This window comes from Lathamus discolor, chromosome 5 (assembly GCF_037157495.1).
Source record: "Lathamus discolor isolate bLatDis1 chromosome 5, bLatDis1.hap1, whole genome shotgun sequence".
Lineage (NCBI taxonomy): Eukaryota > Metazoa > Chordata > Aves > Psittaciformes > Psittacidae > Lathamus > Lathamus discolor.
In genome coordinates, this window is record NC_088888.1 from 9,721,162 (window position 1) to 9,745,099 (window position 23,938).

At 44.5% G+C, this 23,938-nt stretch overlaps 2 protein-coding genes across 7 annotated transcripts in view; one reads left to right on the forward strand and one right to left on the reverse strand.

Moving 5' to 3' along the window:
• The window catches only part of FBXO11 (F-box protein 11), a 78,751-nt gene extending 70,690 nt beyond the window's left edge, over positions 1-8,061 (forward strand). For all 5 annotated transcript variants that reach the window (XM_065679685.1, XM_065679686.1, XM_065679687.1 and 2 more), the window contains exons 15-23: positions 1,399-1,521; positions 1,625-1,710; positions 2,070-2,146; positions 2,259-2,402; positions 3,345-3,455; positions 4,599-4,706; positions 5,862-5,970; positions 6,538-6,636; positions 6,715-8,061. In XM_065679685.1, the coding sequence (XP_065535757.1) occupies positions 1,399-1,521; positions 1,625-1,710; positions 2,070-2,146; positions 2,259-2,402; positions 3,345-3,455; positions 4,599-4,706; positions 5,862-5,970; positions 6,538-6,636; positions 6,715-6,844 (987 nt within the window). In that variant the 3' untranslated portion in view covers positions 6,845-8,061. The remainder of the gene's footprint in view (positions 1-1,398; positions 1,522-1,624; positions 1,711-2,069; positions 2,147-2,258; positions 2,403-3,344; positions 3,456-4,598; positions 4,707-5,861; positions 5,971-6,537; positions 6,637-6,714) is intronic.
• MSH6 (mutS homolog 6) lies at positions 8,028-23,679 on the reverse strand. 2 transcript variants are annotated; one of them, XM_065679683.1, is made up of 10 exons: positions 23,502-23,679; positions 21,828-22,030; positions 18,999-19,177; positions 14,132-16,676; positions 12,170-12,435; positions 11,502-11,619; positions 9,973-10,062; positions 8,920-9,074; positions 8,566-8,765; positions 8,028-8,200 (listed from the first exon to the last, which is right to left on the reverse strand). In XM_065679683.1, the coding sequence occupies exons 2-10, from the start codon at positions 21,985-21,987 to the stop codon at positions 8,119-8,121; spliced, it is 3,795 nt and encodes a 1,264-aa protein (XP_065535755.1). In that variant the 5' UTR covers positions 21,988-22,030; positions 23,502-23,679; the 3' UTR covers positions 8,028-8,118. The 2 variants fall into 2 exon arrangements, with proteins under 2 accessions (XP_065535755.1, XP_065535756.1); XM_065679684.1 differs by having other exon boundaries at positions 14,132-16,673; positions 23,502-23,569.
• Between the last annotated feature and the right edge of the window lie 259 nt (positions 23,680-23,938).

The following is a 23,938-nucleotide window of genomic DNA, read 5'->3' on the forward strand; positions in this document are numbered from 1 at the left end:
GCATACAACCTTGTTTCCTCTTCGTATCAAGGTTGGGAAAGGGTGCTCTGTAAAATGTTTGATTGTATTTACAATGACTGAAGTTCTTATGTTATAAACTAGGTTAATTCTAATAGACTGAAGGTGGTGCTGATATTTAAAAGAATGTCACTAAATTATTTTTATTACAGAGTAAAAGGTGTAAAATTGGATGATGACAGAATTTCACCATTTCTTGGTTAAAAGCTTTTTAAAGGCTTAGTGTTCATAGCAGATTGTCATTATTTAAGAAAATAGACATCTGTTCAGCTCTTTTGGAATGTAATGTGCTTATTGCTATTCTCAGAAAATACCTGGGTTTTGCCTTCAGGATGCTATACATTGCAATTGCTGTATGGTCCTGTATTGTAAAAGGGAGGAAAAAAGTGCAATTCCCAGTGTGTGCAAGGGCTCTGCTAACTGAACTGAAAGAGCTGTCAGGTTCCCCTAAGCAATATCAGACTTTGAGAGATAATTTGTCCATCTTTCTACCAAAAGTTACCTGTGATTCAGCTGATGATGCAAGTGTGCAGCTTCATCTGTTCGTTCTGTAAATCTAACCAGAACAGATTACCCTCGCCAAGAATATGCTGCTTTTCTTTTAAAGTGTAGCACATAGTAAAGATAGTTACCCTGAGAGATGTCATTTTTTTGTCAGTCTGCTGGATAGGGCTGGCTGTAGGTTTATGTGCTGGGTGTCCAAGCTTTCATGAGGTATGGCACTGGAGTGGTGCTTTTCCTACCAGCAGCTTGCAGAGATTTACAAAGATTACTGCAGAGCCTTGAGATCACTGAATCACTGAATGGGTTGGGTTGGAAGGCAGATTAAAGCTCTCATCCAGTTTCAATCCTCTGCCACGGGCAGGGACACCTTCCACTAGACCAGGCTGCTCCAAGCCCCATCCAACCTGGCCTTGAACACTGCCAGGTATGGGGCAGCCACAGCTTCTCTGGGCACCCTGTACCAGTGCCTCAGCACCCTCACAGGGAAGAATTTCTTCCTGATGTCTGATCTCAGTTTCCCCTTTGTCAGTTTAAAGCCATTCCCCCTTGTCCTGTCCTTGCAGGCCCTTGTCATAAGCCCCTCTCCAGATTTCTTGTAGGCCCCTGTTAGGTATTGGAAGAATGTTGCAAGGTCTCCCTGGAGCCTTCTCTTCTCCAGGCTGAACAAGCCCAAGATACAATGATTTACATGCAGAGTGGTCTTTGTTTTGTGGCATACATTCAGCATCATGATGTGCTGTTACTAAAAAAATAGTACTCAAAAAAGAATTACTTTGCTATGGTAAAGAAGGCATATTGGGGAAGGATGGGTACAGCCAGGAAAACAGTATTGGCCATTGGCAGATTATCTCAACTCTGAAACTGTCTTGTATTTAGCATGAAAAAGGACAAGGTGTGATTGAGGAAAACGAAGTTTACAGCAATACTTTGGCTGGAGTCTGGGTGACAACAGGGAGCACTCCAGTCTTGAGGAGAAACAGAATACACAGTGGGAAACAAGTGAGTGTTGCTCTGTGGCTAGAAGGGGCCACTGAGGATAAAGTTCTTTTGTGTTTTCACATTTCATACTTTGGAATTAATAATTTAATTCTCGATGTACTAGGTTGGAGTTTATTTTTATGACAATGGACACGGCGTTTTAGAAGACAATGACATCTATAACCACATGTACTCAGGGGTCCAGATAAGGTAAAGTGTATTCTGGTTTGACGTCAAGACAGATGTGGCTTGTTTTGTGCTCTTCTGTGCCTTTTTAACTGTTCTCGTCATCCTGTTTCTAAAAATAACTGTTTTGGAAATCCGGTATGTCTGAATAGCCTCTGCTTCAACTTAGAGAACAGTTCTGCTATTATAATAGCTTGGATGTTGAATAGAATGTGTGGCCCTTGAAGTCTGTAAACTAAAATATACCTGCATGCTTGGAAATAACTCTATTTTAGTAAGATTTTTAAGCAGCGAGATCTATGGGGCACTTCTTTAGAGGTGTTCTAAACACTGGGAGTCAGTAACCTGTTTTACATGACTTCTTTGCTTACATTTCTCTCCAGAACTGGAAGCAACCCCAAAATCAGACGCAACAAGATCTGGGGTGGTCAGAATGGTGGTATTCTTGTCTATAATTCTGGTAGGTTTGTTTTTCATGCTTATCCAGAACTGTTCATGTTTTGCAATATTACCTTTTCCCATTTATTATCCTTTTTGATTTTATTTTTTTTCCACCCTTCCTTCAATTTTAGGGCTTGGATTTATAGAAGACAATGAGATTTTTGATAATGCAATGGCTGGTGTATGGATTAAAACAGACAGTAATCCTACACTAAGAAGAAATAAAATCCATGATGGAAGAGATGGAGGCATCTGTATATTTAATGGGGGAAGAGGTAGTTTTTTCCCTTACTGTGGCATATACTGAATATTCTGGATAAGAGTTTCATTTCAGATTAAGTAGTGTCCTTTTGAAAGTGCTCTTTGGAAACCTATCTCTCACCTTCTGAAGCAATGAAATAGTTACAATGAACATACACTGGTGCTTTTTAGCCTTAATTACCATTAATACTGAAATCTGTGGGAGGCAGAGGTAATTAATCTCATCCAAGATGACTGCTGGATTGCTGTTTAGGGCAGTCCTTTTATCTCATCTGCTTTGGTAAGCTTTGCCATTTGACTGAAAGACAGTATTTAATTCAAGCCATACAGCCAAAATCCTGCATCTGAACAGTTCAGGTTCAGCCAGTATCAGAGGTTTACTGGGGGTGGTTGGTGGTGGTGGTGTAAAAGTAGACACATCTCCCAGGAGGTATACGTGTAAACTTACAAGTGGTCCTCCTCTGAAATCCCCTGCTGACTGTTGTGTGTCCCAGTACCAGATTCTGATATTTTGTAGGCAGTCACTTGCTGTAAATGAGGTTTAGTTTTAAGTTAAGCACTTTAAAGTAACCCTGTCCTGCAGTAAAACAGAAATGCAAGATAAGCCTTGCTTTGGCAGGATGCTCCTTCTAGAAGACAAGAACAGAAAGATATTAGAAAAATGGAAGAAAACTTTGGGAAGTGTAAAGGCTTAGTTTTTCCCCAAAAGTAAACCAGGGTTTTCTGTAGTGGTGCATATGATCCCAAATTCTATCTTTATGCTGAAAAAATACATGATTATGCACTGAGGATCACTTTAAACTTGCCTTGCTAACTTCAGTGCTACTGGTGGGTATTCCCCAAATGAAAGGTATTAGCAGGGTGGTGATACGTGAGATCTTTTGCAAGTACTTCACAGGATGGTGACTGGTAAGGAAATGTTAACAAGCTCCGATGTGGTGTTTGGTCTGTCACAGGTCTCCTGGAAGAGAATGATATCTTCAGGAATGCTCAAGCTGGTGTTCTTATCAGCACCAACAGCCACCCTGTGCTAAGGAAAAACCGAATATTTGATGGATTTGCTGCAGGTTTGTGTTGTTTAAATCAAGTTTTGAAGTGTTAGAGCTTAAGAGTAAGCTCTTCACAAAGCTAATGCTGAAACTGTTTACCCCACAGTACTGAGGGATTTTATCAGAGACTAGGGATATCCTCCTGTGTATTCTAGAAATGATTTCAGAGTTGTAGCCAGAATATCTTTACAGCAGCCTCTGGAATTCCTGGATGTTGAGGAACAGCACATGTTCTGCTTCTCATTTGTCTGTGAAATACTTTTTAATTATTTTCTTTTAGAAGTAATTGAGGAAGCTATCTAGGGCATATTAGTAGCTGATCTGCTGGATGTCAGTTTGAATATTTTATCAGTGCTTTAAAACGTTGGAAACAGCAAATGGACATTTTAGAGAGATCTGAATTACATCTCGAGTTCAACTTTCTCACTCCACAGACTTGAAAAATGAATAAAATGAGCATTTCTTACTCCAAAAGAGATGAGGAATGTTTGGTAGTGATTTTTGTGCAGTTTGCTGTTTAATGGTTGCAGTTCCATACGTTTTCCATTCCAACTAAATTTGCATTCTTGAGTTTTCTCCCATCTTTCTTTCAGAAGAAGGAAGTTTTTCTGAGAAGAGCTTCTAATGGTGTTGTTTCAGTGTGGTGGGAGGGAAGGATAGGTTGCTGTCAAGAGCAGTCCTGGACAAATGACTTGGAAGACACAGGTTACAGACAAAAGCTGAGATTTAAAGAAATGAATTTTAGGTTACCCATCTTAAGAACTTTCTTTTTTCAAAGATACTCTAAGAAGGGTAAGGTATGTGCACAAGAACTTTCAGATATACATGAAGATGACAGCTTTAAGCATCCAAAAATCATATCCCTCTTGAAAATACACAGTCATAATGCTGTTTTATTATCACATAAAGTAATAATGTATTGTTACGGCCAGACAGCACGCATGCCAGCTGTAATGGATGTAATGGGAGTATATGAACCTCAGTTTTATAGCAGATGACAATGTAATTTCCAGCTGTGTAAGTTTCCTTTTTCCCCCTGAGTTTATGAGGGTTAAAAAAAAAAAGAGCCAAGTACAGATCATGGTAAGAGGTACAAATGCACAATCACTAAGGGTTTAACTTTCCCGCTTTCTTTTTTTCTCTTCCCCTGACCCAATAAAGGTATTGAAATAACAAATCATGCGACTGCAACGTTAGAAGGCAATCAGATTTTCAACAACCGCTTTGGAGGTTTATTTCTTGCGTCTGGTGTCAATGTCACAATGAAAGGTGAGCCTGAGCCCTCGCTGGTTGGGTTTGTTCACTTTGCAGGTTTTAATTTGCTGCTGGGTTTGGGGTTTACCATGCCATTCTTTTTACCATTTCTGGGTCAGGTCTGGTGGCACTCTAAGGTGAGTTGACACCAAGAGTTTCAGCTGAAGGTAATGAGCCAATAACTTAAGTTACTGGGTCTAAAAATCTAAGATAGCTTTAGACAAGGGCAAGTTGAGGTTCATACATCAGAGTTCTGTTATTAGTTCTCTGTTTCTGAGCTGGGTACTGTACTTTGGGCCATCTCAAATTCCAAGTTAGTAGAATGGCAAGTCCTTTGTTGCATATCTGAAAGCAAGTGTCCAGCAAAGAAGCATGTCTCACTTGGCTTTTAGGATCTAAAAGCATGAATACTCACAATCCCAAATCCCTTTTTTTAGAAAACAGGAACAGATTGCATGCATAAAACTCCCATGTATAGTGGGGAAGTGTGCATGAGACAAGATCCTCTTGGAGGAGATTGGAATGATGGTTTGAATGACAGGCAGCTCCAGGAGGTTGTTCTAGAAGAAAAAGGTTTGGTTTGCAGAGTTTTTACCCGCTTGGCTGTACTTTTCCTTTAAACCACATAAACATGAGCTCTGGTTCCCTGCTTCACAGCTTTTGGGCGTGCCAGCTGCATCACTCAGTGCTGTGGTGCCACTGAAGCAGACAAAACTAGTTTGAGGGGCACTCTGGGACTTGACAGATCTAGTAGGTGAATAACAGAGAGGATTATGAAATTCACTGTGCCTTGGACACGTCTTTTAAATGCTGGAGTGGTCAGACCAAATTCCCACATTTCTTGCTTTCTAAGGGATGTGTTGAAAGTCCTTAGGGTAGTTGAGAGGCTTTTGAATGTTCAGATTTCAGACTTCTGAAAAAGAAGACTTCATCCTGAGAGGAAGGCTTCTTTCTCTCTAACCATTAATTCACACATCAGTCACAAAGAGTAAATGAAGGCTGATCCGGTATTTTATGCAATGTGTGCAAAAGGGAAGAGTCCTTTTGATCAAGGAGTGCACTGCAATCTTTGGGCATCTGTCTTCTAACCTGGCATGGAAGATTTGATACGCTTCAGTGCTGAAACTAAAACAGTGTGATTAGTTCTTGGCTTTGTTTTCCCCCCAACAGATAACAAAATAATGAACAATCAAGATGCCATAGAAAAAGCTGTCAGTAGAGGCCAGTGTTTATATAAGATATCCAGTTACACCAGCTACCCGATGCATGACTTCTACAGGTAACAGGTTTTTTTTCTATTGCCTACAGCCAGGTTTTTGAATAAACACAATTTCTCTTATACTAAGACCCCTAAAACAGTTGCCATGTGTCTGTTAGCACATAGATGTGCGCTCTTCCTCAGCTGCAACAGACGAGGATTAAACAAGCTTCCATTGTCATAGAACTCTAGAATGGCTTGGGTCAGAAGAGACCTTAAAGCTCACCCAGTTCCAACCCCCTGCCACAGGCAGGGACACCTTCCACTAGATCAGGTTGCTCCAAGAGCCGTCCAGCCTGGCCTTGAACACTGCCACAGCTTCTCTGGGCACCCTGTGCCAGGGCCTCAACACTCTCACAGAGAATTTCTTCCTAATGTCTCATCTCAGTCAGTTTAAAGCCATTCCCCCTTGTCCTGTCCATACATGCCCTAGTCAGAAGCCCCTCTCCAGCTTTCTTGTAGGCCCAAGCACTCCTTCCCTGTATATCTTTCTCTTAGCACTCACTGTTCTGCCCCTAGATGCTCCCCCAGCACTTCACTCAAGCGCACCCCTTTTTGGTTTGTGCTTAATGTGATGTTTCCCTTCAGATGTCACACCTGTAACACCACGGACCGCAATGCCATATGCGTGAACTGCATTAAGAAGTGCCATCAAGGACATGACGTAGAATTCATTAGACACGATAGGTATGTTCTGGGCAAGTACTCTGAGCTGTTTGGACAGTGGAAGTGCAGGAGGAATTAAAGAGCTGTCTCTCGTTGCAGGTTTTTCTGTGACTGTGGTGCTGGAACACTGTCCAATCCCTGTACGCTTGCTGGAGAGCCTACACATGATACAGACACACTATATGACTCTGCTCCACCTATAGAATCCAATACATTGCAGCACAACTGAATTCCTTTCAGAAAGCAAGTCCTGCCATTCAAATAGCATAACTGTTCAAACCTTTTTTTTGGAGGAAGTTACACTTGCCCATTTCTGCAGAAAGACACTGTGTTAAAGCGGATGTGTGAGGTGTTGACACTATGGAGCTCAACCTACCAAAAAAGAAAGTGGCAATATGTTGACTCAGGATAACAGAACTGGGCGTTTTAGCATTACTGTGTAAAACAAAGACTTTGAAGGGACAGAAGTGAAGAAAAAAAATAAGCTGCAATTTTGTACAGATACCAACTTCTGAAAGCTGGTGTTTTTACAAGTAGCATTGAAGCGCAGTCCAATTTGCAGTAGTACTATTCTGTAGACAAGCAGCATTCTTTGTTGCTGCCTTTATGGACATGGGTACCAATTGCTTTTGTAACATGGTAAAAAAAAAATGTGAGCTAGCACTTCTGCATTTCTTTTGATTTTTTTAACATTTATTCAGATTGAGAAATATGAGTTTAATGCTTTAATCTCATGTAGTTTGTTTCTAATTTCAAGCAAAAAAAAAATCTTATTGTACTTGAATGTGTCCTGTTTTGTTAGCACACCTAGACTTGCTGTAACTGTACTCATGTCCCAGTATGTACGTTCTTTCTATGAAAGAGAAAACACTAATCTTAAATTATATCCAGCAATTTTTCTGGTGTCCTCCGAAGTTAGAATAATCTCCTTCCCTGCCCCAGCAATAGCCTGTACTCAAACCACCCTAACAAAGAAGAAAAGAGCGAGTGTTTTAATGAGACTTCCTAGACTATAATGCACTATAAAACAAAGTACCCACGTAACTAAGTTTTGTGAAAGAAATTTTACTATGTTTTAAAGTACACGGTAGAAAGTCTCCTCAAAACAGTCTTGTATTTTACTCTGTTCATAGTTTTTTTTGAACAGTCTCGGACATTACTTAACCTGCTGGAAATCACAGCAATTTCCTGCTCTAATGAAGCTGAGACAAGTATATATACAGCCCTATCCAGTTTCATAGCTTTTTTCCATTTATGTGTATTGGTGACAGTGGGTAATCAACAGCCTGAAAGTGTATGCATGTACCATAACATCTAGACTTAATATATTGTGGAGTACTCAATAACCATTATGTAGAGGGTAGGTAAGAATTAAAGGGTTTAATTTCCTAGGAAAGACAATGGAAAAATGGTCATTTTTAAAAAATAAAGTTTATTAGATCATAACGTTGTCTGATACCAGCTTTTTCTTGAGAAGTCACCGGTCCAAAGCCACTTGCGTCCTTACAGATGGTTGATCATGGTGGTAAGTTTCTGAACAGCGTTTCCATCCCTCACTGCACCATCCACCACCAGGCACAGGTACCTGAGGAAGACCAGAGTCGGCTTTACTGAATGCAGATGCTTAAACCTCCCTCACACTGCCTTAGAGGACAGAGATGCCATCCTGTGTCTGGTACAAAGCTGCTCAGTTCCCAGACACCTCTATGCAAATTCAGCTCTGAGCCCTGGAGACTAGCAGGGGCTTAAAACACCACATTACTCATCATACCTGCCCTTGTGTAAGTCAGGCTTCAGTATTTCCTGACTGCTGGTGAAGTACGTTTGATACTCACACAGTTCCAACTGCTCTCTCTGCTGTGAGGCTATCAGCAAAAGCCACCACCCAAATTTTAAGATGGATGCCTGCTAAGCAGTGCATGACTTCTAACAGGGAAACCAAGGCCTTACCTGAACACTCTCAGTGACATGGTAATTCTTTCAAACTCCTTTGCTTTTCTGTGCCCCTTCTGAATAACTTCCTCTGGAATATCGGCCAGTCTTGCTGCATTGAAGCCATAGCTCTTTGGACACGCTCCTTCAGTGAACTTGTACAGGAACGTGATTGTTTCCTGGCTGGGATCCTCACTCTCATTTTCAACCATACATGCCTAGAAAGAGTAAGTTACAAGTCAGTGTGTGTAATGGTTCATGTGTTCAGGTAACTGTCACGTCCTTTCCTCCAGGTGACTCTGGGCAGAGGAGTGCAGGACAGCAGAGATAAGGCAAAACCCCACACCTCAGTGGTCCCAATGTCACACCTACCATGTGCCCCAGGCGCACAGCCACGTTGTGTGCGTGGTCCTCCACCAGTGAATGGTAGTGGGTGGAGAACAGGGTCCGGCACCTGATCTTCTCTGCAAGCTCCTTCACAACTGCACTGGCTATAGCTGTTCCGTCAAAAGTAGCTGTGCCTCTGCCTGGAGGAACAAAAGTGGCAAAGTGTACTCAATGTTCACCCTTAATTGTTCAGATTAAAAAACTGCAGCAAAGATGCTTTTCTGAAGGCAAATGCAACACATTGTTTGCCATCTATCACAGAATCAGAATGGGTTGAGAAGGGACCTCAAAGCTCATACAGTTCTAACCACCTGCCATGGGCAGGGACACCTTCCACTAAACCAGGTTGCTCCAAGCCCCGTCCAACCTGGCCTTGAACACTGCCAGGGATGGGGCAGCCACAGCTTCTCTGGGCACCCTGTGCCAGTGCCTCAGCACCCTCACAGGGAAGAATTTCTTCCAAATGTCTCATCTCAATCTCCCCTCTGCCAGGTTAAAGCCATTACCCCTTGTCCTGTCCCTACAGGTCCTTGCAGAAAGTCCCTCTCCAGTTTTCTTGTAGGCCAACGCACAAACTTGCCCTATCAGTTTGTGTTGCTTCCCTTCCTCCTTACTGTGTGGAAGACTGACAAACAGCAGTGAGTGGTGACAGCCACCAGCCTCAGCACGAAGTGACCCGAGTATTTGTCCTGTGACAATCCCACTCTCTTCCACACTGCAGAAAATGACATTTCTTCTCTCTTGAGACTTGCTACTGGCTTGCTTGAGGTTTGCTGCAAGTAATCATCCAAAGGAAAGCAGGAAACTCAGCTAGAAACAGGCTAATAATGACTTGGGGATGGAAGGTGGGGCATTAGGTCCAAGGGCACCTAAGAAGTGTGTTTTGGAGAGAATTACATGGATACTGACCAGTTAAACGTTGGGAGCATTATGGTAAAATGGCCCCTGGGTTCTTGGTTGTCATTTAGACAGCCCAACAACCTTACCAATAGCCTTTAACCTTCAGTTCAGTTTCCATTATAACACAGACTGATTTACCCAGTTCATCCACAAGAACAAGGGAGTGCTCTGTTGCATGCTGGAGAATGCTGGAAGTCTCACTTAATTCAACAAAGAAGGTACTTTCACCTATAAAAGAAATGATAAAAAACACACTATGAAGTAGTCAAAGATCTGAAAACCACAACTAAACCGTCATTTAAGCTGCACTAAAATCTTGACCAAGCTAAAATGAAACTTGACAGCAAACTGAAGATGAACAAAAAAAGCTGTTTTTTTTTTCCAGCATGAAAACAGTCTCCATTTGCCAGAAAAAAAAAGCAGGTTTTGGTTCCTTAAGAGTGCAGGCATTGGCACAAATACAGTTTAATTAAGTTTTAGGACACCTCATCTCTCTACTTTTAACATCACTGGTCAGATGTACCAGCTGGACAAAGAAGGAAGGGCACAAAGGGTACCAGGTGGGGAGAATCTTTGTGCTCTTTAAAGTGCACAAGGCAGGCCCAAGGTGTGTGGCCTTTCACTGTGAAAAAAGCAAGCAGCAAAGCTTAAAAAGAGACTTAAGAGACCAGACTTACCGGCTTGGTTGTTGATACCATCAGGTAATTAATTATTCAGATAACTGATACTCATATGTACTCTACTTGAGGGAAGTATGGCAGAAGAAACAGACTCCTGCTAAGGACCGAACATCTCTGGGGAGTTCCATCAACCCAGGTAATATGAAGCCTGAAATTTAGACCTGAAATTGTTCTTCAGCAGCTCATGAGCAGAAGCACATTATTCAGACCCTTGCACGTGATAAATCCACATGCATAAAGTCCAGAGTTACTAGTGCTTTGTAGGGTTCATTCCAAATAACCACACACAGTAGCAATTAATACAGCTTCAGAGCAAAGAAGTGTTTACTTCCTGTACTCGTGCTGCATGAGCACTACTGAGCTCAAACCTGAGTTTTTCAACATGAGTTATTAAGCAGCAATCCTGATTTTCTGCATTAATTTCAAGAAATTCCCAGGATTGAGTATGTCCTTAACAGTGTTTATGAATAACCATTTATTCGCTTTAGAAAATAAACCCATAAAATCACAAAGGTATGTAAGTAAAAAATGCTATTACTTAATATTTAATTCACAAAAGTCCTGTTGACATCCATTACAAAGTGGCTGCCATGGAAAGTACAGAAACAAATCCTCTACAACAGCTACCTGCACATCACTGTCCTATTCCAGAACACTTGGAAAAAGATACCTATGTAAGCAGAACACAATCAACCCTACACTATCCAGAAAGATATTCCTTAGACTTGCACCCAGGTGGAAGGCAGGCACTAATATGAAAACTCACTAAAAAGTGATGTGTCTGTCAAACATAACAGAGGACAAGCACATCAAACAAATGAAGGATCACTACAGCCCTGGTTCTACTCTGAGCAACGAGAGACAACTAATGTTGCCCAGCTCTCCCTGCAAAATCAACATGATCCCTTTCCACTTGCCACTCAGAGCAAGGAAAGAAACTTCCTCCTTGGCAAGAACACTGTGGAGAGCTGGATTTCAGCCACTTACCCGACATAATCCTGTCTGAGGCACCAAGCCTCGTGAACACTCTGTCAATCGGTGTCAGCCTGCAGACCTCAGCAGGTACGTAGCATCCCAGTTGAGCCATTATAGCCAGGAGGCCAGCCTGCAGAACAAACATGAAAACATTCACGTGTGCTTGGAGCTTCAGCTCCACACAGAGAACAAGGGAATGAGACTCTATTCCCCCTAAAACAAAGGCTGGAGTACATAAACTTCCTACTGTTTTAACAGCTCCAGGCTGCAGCATCGTAATCCTGAGTAAACTACTCTGAAGGCCTTCAAAACACAAGTTGTCACAGCAAGCAGTGTTTATAAAGCAAATTCCCTGTTGCTGTCACAGTTGCTGCTGATCCCTATTTTCATCTAGTTCCACCTGCAGAAGCATCTTCTCCCAGATGATACCAAATCCTGGATATGGATAAGGCCACTTGGAAGAGAGAAAAGACACTCTACTGCTTTTTCCCCTCACTGAAGTAGAAAATTTACTATCTAAACATGGGCATTTTCTACCCCGTTATACTTTGTCTTTGCACTGCACGCCCTGAAGACCACTGACGGGACCTCCTCTGACATTTATAAACAGTCAAGTCATGCTATTGCTTTATGCAAAACACAGAGGTACTCTGCAACATCCCATGTCAATAGACCATCACCTGTCTCATGAGCGTAGATTTGCCACCCATATTCGGGCCAGTTACTAAGACACAGGAAGCTTCACTACTGCCATCTTCATCTTTGCTGCCTATCACGATGTCATTAGGAATGAAATCATCCCCAAAGAAAGTTTTTGTAATGCATGGATGGCGTGAATTTCTAAGTTCCAGGAAGGGAGGAGCACTATCCACAGGCAGTAGAATTACAGGTCGGCACAGCGGTCCATCACCGTCTTGACTGTAGTTAGCGAGGGAAATCAAGACATCTGTAAGATTAAGCGAAATCCCAGTAAGTCACACTTTCACCTTTCCTTATGCATTCACTGGAATGCATTTACTCATTCAATAGCATTTTCGTCAACACCATTTTCTATTTCATTTCCCTGGTAAGGAAAACACCCAGGAAGTCCTCCAGAGCAAATAAGAGGTGAGGATATTTCCTCATCCCTTCCACATTCCTGATCATGTCAGATTAAAAGTCCTCCCCTCTAGCTTGTAATTTACAAGTCTTTAAAATCCACACCATTTCACTTTACAAGCTACTTTGTTTAGCACACCTGTTTTAACATGGATGTTAAATTTAACACGGATGTTAAAACAACTACTTTCTTGTACTGCTTTAATTCCGAACAAGGTAAGTAAAGAGAAAATCAGCTTCTGTGCCAATGAAAAACCTGAAGAATCATAACACTGCTTGCAAGTCGCCAGGATAAATTTATAACCATTAAAGTTGTGTTGGCCCTGCAGAAAGCAGCAGCACAACCCCCTCAGCCAGCCTGGCTCTACAGTTCGAAAAGCCGACTGCCTACAAAACGGGACTGCGTTATGTGATTTTAGAGACTTCATCTACACAGATTCCAGCTGCTTCCCTCTCCGCCTCTACTCTGCCCAGCCCTGGCTGGCACTGCAGTGTGGCTGCTGTGACTGCTTCCCAGCTCTCCCAGAACACTCGGAGAATCCATTCCTGGACAATGCTCCCTCCCTCTCCACCTCTCCTCCATTTTCTGCCCTAGTGGCATTCAGAGTGGTTTCATTTTTCCCTAGAACAAAGACATCCCAGAGTGCCTCGCACTAGCAGAGAATTCACAGTACAGAGTATGCCAGTCCTGAGAAGGCAACAGAGGTGACAGTCTTACCCCAGAAATGTAAGGAACGTTGTGGGAAGTCTTTCTACTCAATGACCTTCTTCAAGGCAATGACAACGACCACATTTTTCTTTTTAAAGGCTGCTGGAAAAGGACAGGATTCTTCCCCTCTCCTCCACTGAGACCCCCCCTTGCAGGTCTGCATCCAGCTCTGGGGGCACCAACACAAGAGGGACCTGGAGCTGTAGGAGCAAGCCCAGAGGAGGCCAGAGATGCCCCAAGGGTGGTGAAGCCCTGGCACAGGGTGCCCAGAGAAGCTGCAGCTGCCCCATCCCTGGCAGTGTTCAAGGCCAGGTTGGATGGGGCTTGGAGCAGCCTGGTCTAGTGGAAGGTGTCCCTGCCTGGGGCTGGAACCGGGTGAGCTTTAAAGGTCCCTTCCAACCCAAACCAGTCTGGGGTTCTATGAAAGCAACCTGCTCAGATGGGAAGCAGGTGACTAGCAGGTCAGATTTTGTCACCTCCACCTGCATCACTGCCTTCCCTTGTAAGAATCTACCAATCCATACAGAAGTATCCCAAAAGCAGTGAGAGACCCTCCAGGCTGTGCTGAGCTGTGAGAAGCCCTCAGCTGCACACCTAGAGAGGCATGACAGAAGGCAGATCTTGCACACATGAAGGCCCAGCAACTGCTATTTACCAACCAGCAGGAAACAGGTGATCACTGATAGTTATCAACATTTGACCAAAATCAAAGCTTTTAAACTACAGACTAAGCGCTGGCAATGAGCCCTTTTTGCTTACCCAGATGAGATTTCATCCTTTACTAAACAAGTCAACGGTTTCTTTGTTGTATGTCAAAAAGAAGACGAGCTCTTACCTAACACGGCAATGCACTCCACCGCTGTGTGCCAGTCCTTGCTGTTCTTGTCAAAGTTGTAAAACAAGCGCCTCATACAGTCCTTCAGTGCCGCATCTCGGCGCTCTTCAGCATTAACCATTGCAGCCAGCATCTTCTCAATCTCCTTGGTCCAGTAACGTTTATATCCCTTCCTGCTTGACTTCAACTCGTATTCCTCAGGCAATTTCCGTGATACCACACTTTCCGGTATCTCCATTTGGTATCGGTTTTTGCCTGCCCCCCAGTACAGCACAGATTTGAATCCAAGCAGTTTGCGTTGCTTATCCAGGTACTTCTGAAGTTCTTCCTCAACAGCTTTAATATCCTGTAGTGCTTTGTCATAATCAGGGTCAAAACCTGCCTTTGGAGTAATCACTCCTGTCTTTCGAGCCTGGTTATGATCAAAAGCAGTATCCCACCTTTTAAGTTCAGCACTCAGGTCTGGGAAGCGGCCGTCTGGGTTTTTGTCTTTGCGGGTGACCAGCTGCTTAAGGACTTTAGACTTGAAGTCACTGGCACTTTCTTCCATGCCATCGACAATTTCACTCATGACTTTAAACCCCTCCAGTGCAGACAAGAAGTCAGCAATCTTTTTCTTGCTGTATTTGATCTCTTCATAGAAGACGGCCCTGCTGTCAGGGTGGCTCTGGCTTTTAAGCGGCGATCCAATGCTGTGGATTTTGCTGAGCAGCCTTTCGAGGTCAGGCAGCTTCTTCAGGTGCTCACTGACTTCAGACATTTTATCTGGCACTGCCAGAAGGTCCTCAACAGCATCCAAACGATCGTTGATGGATTTCGGATTGCAAAGTGGAGCGCAGAGCCACTGCTTCAGGAGGCGCTTCCCAAATGGCGTACAACACGAATCAATCCTCTCCAACAAAGTGCCTTCTGTGGTTCCATTGGTTCCGTTCTGCAGGACTTCCAAGTTCATCAGGGTGACTCCATCCAGCACCATCCGCTGGTCAGTTTTGGCAAAGAAACTACTTGGCCTCATTGTTTTTGCAGTGTCAATATCCACAGGGATATACTCCTCAAAGTCCGCCAGCGATAACAGCTCCTGATCAATCAGGCATTTTTTCAGATAGAAGACACATCCCCCAAGAGCTGACAAAGCTAATTCACTGTTCTCCCCAGGAGTTAATCCCAGAGAGTCACTCTCTGAAGTCAGAGATTTGATTACAGAGGGCAGAGAACATCCATTTTCAGAGTTCTCATTCTCCTTGAAATATCCTTCTTCAAGAAGGACTTTTAGTGTTTTCGATGCATTCCAGAACTGGGAACCAGAGATCAGCCCTTCCTGAATGCAAGAAATAAGTGAGCCCTTCAGTATCTTCTGTGTGTCCACAGACAGGTTCCCCTTCTCATACAGTACCTGCACGGGAGTGTAATGCGCTACTAAAGTCCTAAACCTCGAACAGTGCCGATCATCTGAGAACTGGCCAACATGGAACTTCCCCACCGACGTGTCAACAAAGCAGACCCCATAAACACGCTGTCCAGAGGAGTCTTCTTTCTCCTTCACACACAGAAGGTATTTGTTGTGGTTCTCGGAGGGATCACAGTCCATGATGCTGTAAGTCTGAGTTCCTTTGGTGATGATTCTGCAGATCTCACGGCGTACAACCTTGTCAAACTTTGTTGGGTGGGCCATTGACTTGTAGCGCGCTTCCATCATTTCTGGAGTTTCCGTTTGCTCCACGCGGGCTACCTTGTAGCCTTTCTGCACCAGAACATCACAGAATCTGCCAAATGCAATTTCTGGAAACCCTGAATGTGCCCATGTCCCCTTCATAAAGATCAGGCCCAGCTCATTCACACCAGTGACTGCATCCATGTGGTACAACTCATAGAATTTTCCAACTTTGTAGAAGATCACTGCATCAAAGTTCTGACTTTTCAGCTGCCACCACCTCCGCATCCCTGGTGTGCACTTGTTGAGATAGTCCTCGGGGACATACAGAGTGCAGGGGTCGTAATCGGGGTCATTCTGACGCCTCCGGCGCGCATCTTTCTTTTTCCCTTCCTGCAGCCAGTCAAGCTTCTCATGCTCCCATGCTGCGAAGCCACTGCTCCCTCCACTGCAAGCAGCTGCTTGAGATTCAAAATTCTCAGGTGCTGCAAATGATGTCAGCTTAGACTTAGCTTCTAAAGAAACCGTTGCTTCTATTTTGGGCTTTTCAGAACGTTCATTTTCTAAGCTGCTCCTCTTAGCAGGCTTGTTTCTCTGTCTTCTCTTTCGTTTAGAAGGGACTTTGACAGGACTTTCTGCAACACTCTCTGCATCTGTCCCCACGTCAGTAGATTCATTTTCATCCACCCCACTGCTAGCTTCCTCGCTGCTTGCTGTATCTTTCGCATCAGGCTTGAACTCTTCGTCAGAGCCATCGTGATCACTGTCAGAATCCAACACTCTTCTTCTTTTGGTTTTTACAGCACCTTCACCGGTCATTACTCGCTTATTACTCTTCACATCCTCCTCACTATCACGGTCATCACTGTTGCCTGATGCACTTTCACTCATCTGCTGGGAAGATAGATTATATTACCGAAAGAAAATTCTGGCTACAAAGTAAAGTATTGCTGCAAAAAAAGAAGTGAAAAAGTGTGCAACTTATGCAGTAGCTGTGATATTTCAAGTAAGAGACAATAAGAGCCACAACCAATTCTGTTTACCTTCACAGAACTTACTCCCTTGCATAAGTAACTGCTACCAGCCAGTGGCACAATTACTTCTCTCTCTATTCTTTACAGCCTCATTCACTACTTTGCATAAGTGATGCACTGATGAACAAAACATTTAAAGTGGACAAAAGCCGTATGGTACATGAAATTAGGTACTAGCCTATATAAGCTTTGACCACAATGGTTTGGTTTGGATTTTTGGGGTTATTTTGTGTGGGGTTTTTTTGGTTTTGTTTTGGTTTTTTGTTGTGGTGGTGGTGTGTTTTGTGGGTTCTTTTTAGTCAACTACCTATTTCCACCTACAAACATACTGCCTTGTAGTAACCTTCAAGAAAATCATGTGTGTGTGTGTGTAGGAGAAAGAAAATTATTTGCCTTTATTTGCCTTGTCAGGCTGAAACTTCAAGAACTCCAGCACCAGTGCTGGAGAAAACCAGCACCGGAGACATTGCCAAGAGTACAACTGTCAAGTGCCAGCACCCACTACAACATTGCCACAAACAAAGCGCTTGGAATGGCATCTGTCCCTTGGGGCAATGTCACACTGGAGAAAGAGTAGATGGGCCATGCTGACAGAGGAGGTAAGAGAAACCACTATCCCATTAACAGTTTCTTGATACCATTCACGCGCAAAGAGTTGTGGTCAATGGCTCAGTATCTGGCTGGAAACCAGTGATGAGTGGTGCCCCTCAGGGATCGGTGTTGGGACCAGTATTGTTCAACACCTTTGTCGCTGACATGGACAGTGGGATTGAGTGCGCCCTCAGCAAGTTTGCTGATGACACCAAGCTGTGTGGTTCGGTTGATATGCTGGAGGGAAGGGATGCCATCCAGAGGGACCTTGACACGCTTGTGAGGTGGGCTGATGCCAGCCTTATGAAGTTCAACCATGACAAGTGCAAGGTCCTACACCTGGGTCGGAGCAATCCCAGGCACAGCTACAGACTGGGCAAAGAAGAGATTCAGAGCAGCCCTGCAGAGAAGGACTTGGGGGTGCTGGTCGATGAGAAAATGAACATGGGCCGGCAGTGTGTGCTCGCAGCCCAGAAAGCCAACCGTATCCTGGGCTGCATCAAAAGGAGCGTGACCAGCAGGTTGAAGGAGGTGATCCTGCCCCTCTACTCTGCTCTTGTGAGACCTCACCTGGAGTATTGTGCGCAGTTCTGGTGTCCTCAGCATAAAAAGGACATGGAACTGCTGGAACAAGTCCAGAGGAGGCCAAGAGGATGATCAGGGGACTGGAGCACCTCCCATATGAAGACAGGCTGAGGAAGTTGGGGCTGTTCAGCCTGGAGAAGAGAAGGTTGCGTGGAGACCTCATAGCAGCCTTCCAGTATCTGAAGGGGGCCTATAGGAATGCTGGGGAGGGACTCTTCATTAGGGACTGTAGTGACAGGACAAGGGGTAATGAGTTCAAACTTAAACAGGGGAAGTTTAGATTGGATTTAAGGAGGAAATTCTTTACTGTAAGGGTGGTGAGGCACTGGAATGGGTTGCCCAGGGAAGTTGTGAATGCTCCATCCCTGGCAGTGTTCAAGGCCAAGCTGGACAGAGCATTGGGTGGGATGGTTTAGTGTGAGGTGTCCCTGCCCATGGCAGGTCCTTTCCAACCCTAACTATTCTATGATTCTATGATTCCTTTCTAAAGGAATCTATTCCCATGCATATGGTGGTACTGAAATATATGAATCATTCACAATACAAGGTGGATACAATACAATAAAAGATCTTTTAGTTACCTGACCAACAGATTAGTGTTGGCAGTACAAGAATTTGTATTCTAATGCTACTCTACAAGAAGAGGGCAAGCTCCAAAACTCCAATTTAACACCTCAATACTCAAAAAAATCAGAAATTTTCTGTATCACAGCAAATTAAAACTTCAGATTGAGCTTAAGGGGAACTTGTAAGATGAACAGCAGATAGAGGAGACAAAAAGATGCAGCACGAAAAAAGTATGAGTGAGAAAGTGGGTCACCTGAATTACCCAAGCAGTATGAAGAGTCAGAGAAGTTAAGTAGCTTCTGAGGTCAGCCCTTACCACACAGAACAGGGAGATTTTAGACTTGACTCTCCAGCTAGATACTCCACGCTTAGTTCCAAAAGACAGCTTCTAAGTTCTAACACTATCTCTGAAAATGACAGCAAGAAAGAAAAAATTTACCTCCATTTCCTCTTCTTCCTCATCCTCCTCTGTGTCTGAAGGTTCACTGCACACTGCCAGTTCAAGCCGCTTAGTCTTATCTTTATTTATTGCATTGTCTGCTAGCACCATTGCTCTTTTAATTTCAGGCTTTGCACTGTAGAACATACCACCCTTCAGTGCCTCCACATCTGATGAACCTGTAAAACCGCAAATAACTTGTCAGAAACTGAAGCCGGTCTAGTATTCAGCCAGCCCTTTAGTTATTGCTCATACTTCACTTTGAAACGTATTCAGACAACTAGTACAGTTACCTAATATTTGGTGGTTACCAGTCATTTCCACCACGTCTTAAATATTCATTCAGCCCGATAAGTACCCCTAGAGAAAGTATAACCACTCACAAACAAAATGACTGCCTCATACATGAACACCCGAAGAATTGCTTCTACTTCTGTAACTCATTACCACATCTGAGTACTTCTAAGCTGAGCACTAAACACTCTCACACTAACTATAGTTACTACTGAAAAGTAACACTTTATACCAGCAATGCAGCAGACCTGACTGAGGCCACATAGCTATTTTAGCAGTGATAGGCAAGTTCAGCCATAAAATTATCTTCAAGTTAGGGCCGTCAGTCATCTATGACAGGCCCTTTGGCTAAAGCTCTGCCGGCTGTTCAAACTGCTCCTGTAAGTGCAGCAAGGCCCAACACCAGCCAGATTAACTGCATATCAGTCACACTGCCAATTCACCTGACACTGCAGCGTACCAAGCAAAGCCTGCTATTAATAACAGCACTATCCCCTCATCCTCTTTCATATCCCTTGAGCACCATAGCTCCTCCTTCCACTACCCGTACATAAATACAAAGTCAACTGGTCTACAGACTGATTTCTAGAAAGGGTCCCCAAAGATGCTGAAATTCATCTTCACAGAACCACAGAATGGTTTGGGTTGAAAGGGACCTTAAAGATTGCCCAGTTCAAACCCTGCTATGGGCAGGGACACCTTCCACTAGACTAGGTTGCTCAAAGCCCCTTCCAACCTGGCCTTGAACTCTGCCAGGGATGGGAGTTTTCACCATAAACAGACTATTACATGCTTCAGATCTTAATGCAACACTCAAAATATGAATCATATACATAATGTATTATGTATTCAATCTGAATACATAATACAAGAAAAAAGGACATAAGAGTAGACTATAGATGGGGAGAGGTGATCCCTTTTTCTGTTCTTGCTGAGTGTAGCTGGCTGCATACGACAGTAGGATCTGCTTGAATATGTCCTCTTGTGAATCCCTTCACACTTCAGCTCTAAATCAACAGCAGACAAAAGGCAGCTGATTTGTAGGAGGCCAACTACCTCAGAAACTAGCCAAATAGAATTCTCTCTCACAGTCATTTCTTTGAGCTTGCAGTAGCAAAGCACTGAGTTACAAGTAGCCGCTTCTACAGCACGAATGCAACACATTAGCAAACCAGATCTCCATTTTGGTTTTGCAAATGAACGGAGACAACCTAAAAATATTGTGTGTTTAATATTGGTAATATAACAATGGCAGGAGAAAAATATCATATTAATCTAATTGCATTCTGAAGTGTAACTCCATCTCTTGCATGCCAAACTGTTACAAGCCTAGCCCCCCCCCCCGCTATCTCTATATATTGTTACAAACAATGTACCCTAAGAAACTTCTCCATTTTCTTACCCAAAGACTCCAAAACTCTTACTTTGTATATAAAGATGCTTTCTGTCCAAATTTAAAAGCAAACCATGTCCTTTAAATACTTTTACTCTGTTCTGTATTAACCGTATTTCTTACAGACAGACCTGTGTTTCTGTGCCTGGACGTTCTGAACACTTCTGTTCTGCAATTTTCTTTTGGCAAGGAGATCAATTTCCTTACCTGTATTTGCTCCTAAGTGCTCCTAAGATGTTATAATATACTTGGTTCTTCTAAAACACCTTCAGGAAAGATACATACAAGCCCTGGACCAACTCCCTTGTGTTAAATTATGCTAACACTTCTGGTAATAACATTACCATTTCCAATTAAACTAACTATGCCTTAAGTGCAGTACATTTAAGTATCAACAAGTCAAAAAATAACACGACTACATGATCACAAAATGGAACTGATTTGTAAAAAGAAATAAACTGTTTAAATTCAGTTATTTCATAAGCAAATCTATAGTATATCAAAAATACAAAAGTACTATACCTAAAGCAATTGTTGGAATAACAAGCCAACAGCACATTGATTTACACAAAATAGTTTTCGGCAACACCAGAATTCCAAAACAAGGGGAAAACAGATCTTGCCTATTTATAAGTTGAGATTTATTATGCAAAATGTTGTTTTAATTCTTGATGACATTTGATTTCCTTTAGTTAGCCGTATCATTTCTTCAATATGACAAGTACCAAGTCTGCTCCGTAACAACAAGCATTACCCTAACAAAGTGGCATATTTTATTAACAAAACTGTACTGCATAGCTTAAAAGAAATGTCACAGTAGAATTGATTTTAGTAACCTAACACCCTGTGCCTAGTGTTTTGATTCTGGACAAACCGCAGTACCCAGATAGCTGCTTAAAAACTGTGTTGGGCATTGCTAATATTTTAAGGATTTCAGGGCTAAAAATTGAAATAGTGGATTTATCTTTTACATCTTTCTTTACATTGATGGGAGAAAGCACAAAATATGCTTTCCCACTCAATACTGGTCTTGATTTTGCTGCTCTTTCTCCATGGGCAATACCATATCCTACACCTCATGCTTATTTTCCCAAGGCAAGTGGCCTATTTCCATTTCAGAAAGTTCTATTTGTTTCTCTTACCTTTATACGGCCTCAGATACTTCATACTGACCCAGCCCCTGGTAGGGCTGTCATCAAAAAACTGTACATGGACACGAGTGGATTTCCCTTTTCCTCTGACTATTGTTCTTTCAGTTGGATGGTTGTATATGAGACATGGCCACCAAGGATAACCTTCCATCTTGGCCCAGACCAGGTCACCAGGTGAATACTCGCAGGAGACACTGCAGAGACAACAGATGTGTAAGGTAAGGAACATAAACACCTAAAACAGCTCTCTTCATAAACATAACTGCACACTGCTTCCAAGCAGCTTGCCCTCTAAACATCCTGGAAGGCTCCCATGTGGCATGACCTGGATTATACAGTCTTCCTATACCATCACCAAACAGCTTTTTGGATTTGCTCCTCCAAGTTCTCCTGGATCCCCACTGAGACAGACCTTTACAGTCACAGACAACTGGCTGAGGCTGGAAAGCACCTCTGGAGGTCATCTTGTCCACCCCCCCTGCTCAAGCAGGGCCACCTAGAGCCATGTGTAGCCAGATTCTTAGTGTCTGTTACCCCTTCTTAAGGGAAGCAGCCCACTTAAGGGTTGTTAATCATGAACCTACATGACAAGTTTTCCTGCAGAGACTAATTCTCAAGAGGGCACCTAAATGAAATTAGTGTGATTTAAGAAAAACCCTCAGGCTACAAAAATAATATAAATAAATAAATAAAACTGTCTCCGCTGCAAAGCACTTGATGCAGCTTTTATTTGCTTTCTCCTCCTCCCCCAAGATTTCAACCCAGTCACTGCCACACTCTACCAGTGAAGGTCGGGGCATCCCTACAGCCTGTAGCTAAACACTGACACTGATCAGGCTGGAGAGAGTCCAGAGAAGGGCCATAGGGATGGCTCACGGGCTGGGCAGATGTGAGAGAGCTGGGTTTGTTCAGCCTGGAGAAAAGAAGGCTCAGAGCAGACTTTATCACCATGTGCCAGTATTTAAAGGGTGGCTATAAAGGAGATGGAGACTCCCTCTTTACCAAGAGTCACGAGGGGTGATGGGCACAAGTTACTCCTGGGGAGATTCCAACCGGACACAAGAGGAAGATTTTTCACAGGGAGAACTATCAGGCACTGGAATAACGTCCCCAGGGAAGTGGTGGATTACACAACATGGGATACTTTAAAGGCTCAGCTGGATAGGGCGCTGGGACATCTGGTCTAGGTCATGCTTTGCCTAGAGAAGCTGGACCAGAGGATCCTTGGGGTCACTTCCAAGCTTAAGTGACAGTAACTCTATGGCACCCATTTCGAGCGCTTGGGACACTTGTGACACGGGCCCGGCAGACCTGGGCAGTACTGAAAGAAGGTATTTCAACCCGGCAAAGGCTCACGACGGGACCAGCCCCGCTCTGCGCGGACGCCGCCGTTATCGCGCCCAGCCTGGCCCCACGCTGCGCGCATTGTGCGCGCGCCCGTACACACACACAGAGCCACCGTCCGGCGGCGCTGCGAGCCGCGCCCGGTCCGCACCGGCAAGGCCCCAGCGGGCGGCCACTGTCCCCCGGTGGGCAGGGAGAGCCGCACGGGCACCGGCGGCCCCGCTTCAAGAGCCACCCACTCCCCGCCGCACCGGGCCGCGCGGGCCCTCTGCCGCCCCGCAGGCCCCGGCCCCGCGGCCTAGCTCTGCCCCCGCCGCTTACCCGTGCGCCTGGGCGGCAGCGCCGTCCTCCGCGCCCTTCTTCCCCGTCTCCTCGCGCCGGGCCGCTGCTCCGCCCGCTGTGCCGTTGCTCGCCCCGGCGGCGGCGGCGGCCTCGCAGCCATCCTGCTCCCCCGAAGAGCGGCGGCGGCGGCGGCTCCCCGCGCCGGCCTCCGCGGGGGCCGGGGCCGACTCCGGCGGTGCCGGCTGAGGCGGCGGCGGCGCGGCCTTGGTGAAGAAGCGGAGCAGAGTGCTCTGCCGAGACATGGCCACGGCGGGAAGCACAGCGCGCCAAACGCGCCAGCGCCCGCCCCGGGCCTGGGCGTGCCCGGCCCCGCCCCGCCCCGCCCCGCCCCGCCCCGCTGGCGCTGGCGGGAAACGCGGAGGCGATGTGGCGGTCCCGCCGGGAGCGTTGTGCGCACGGTGCCCGGCCCCCGGGCC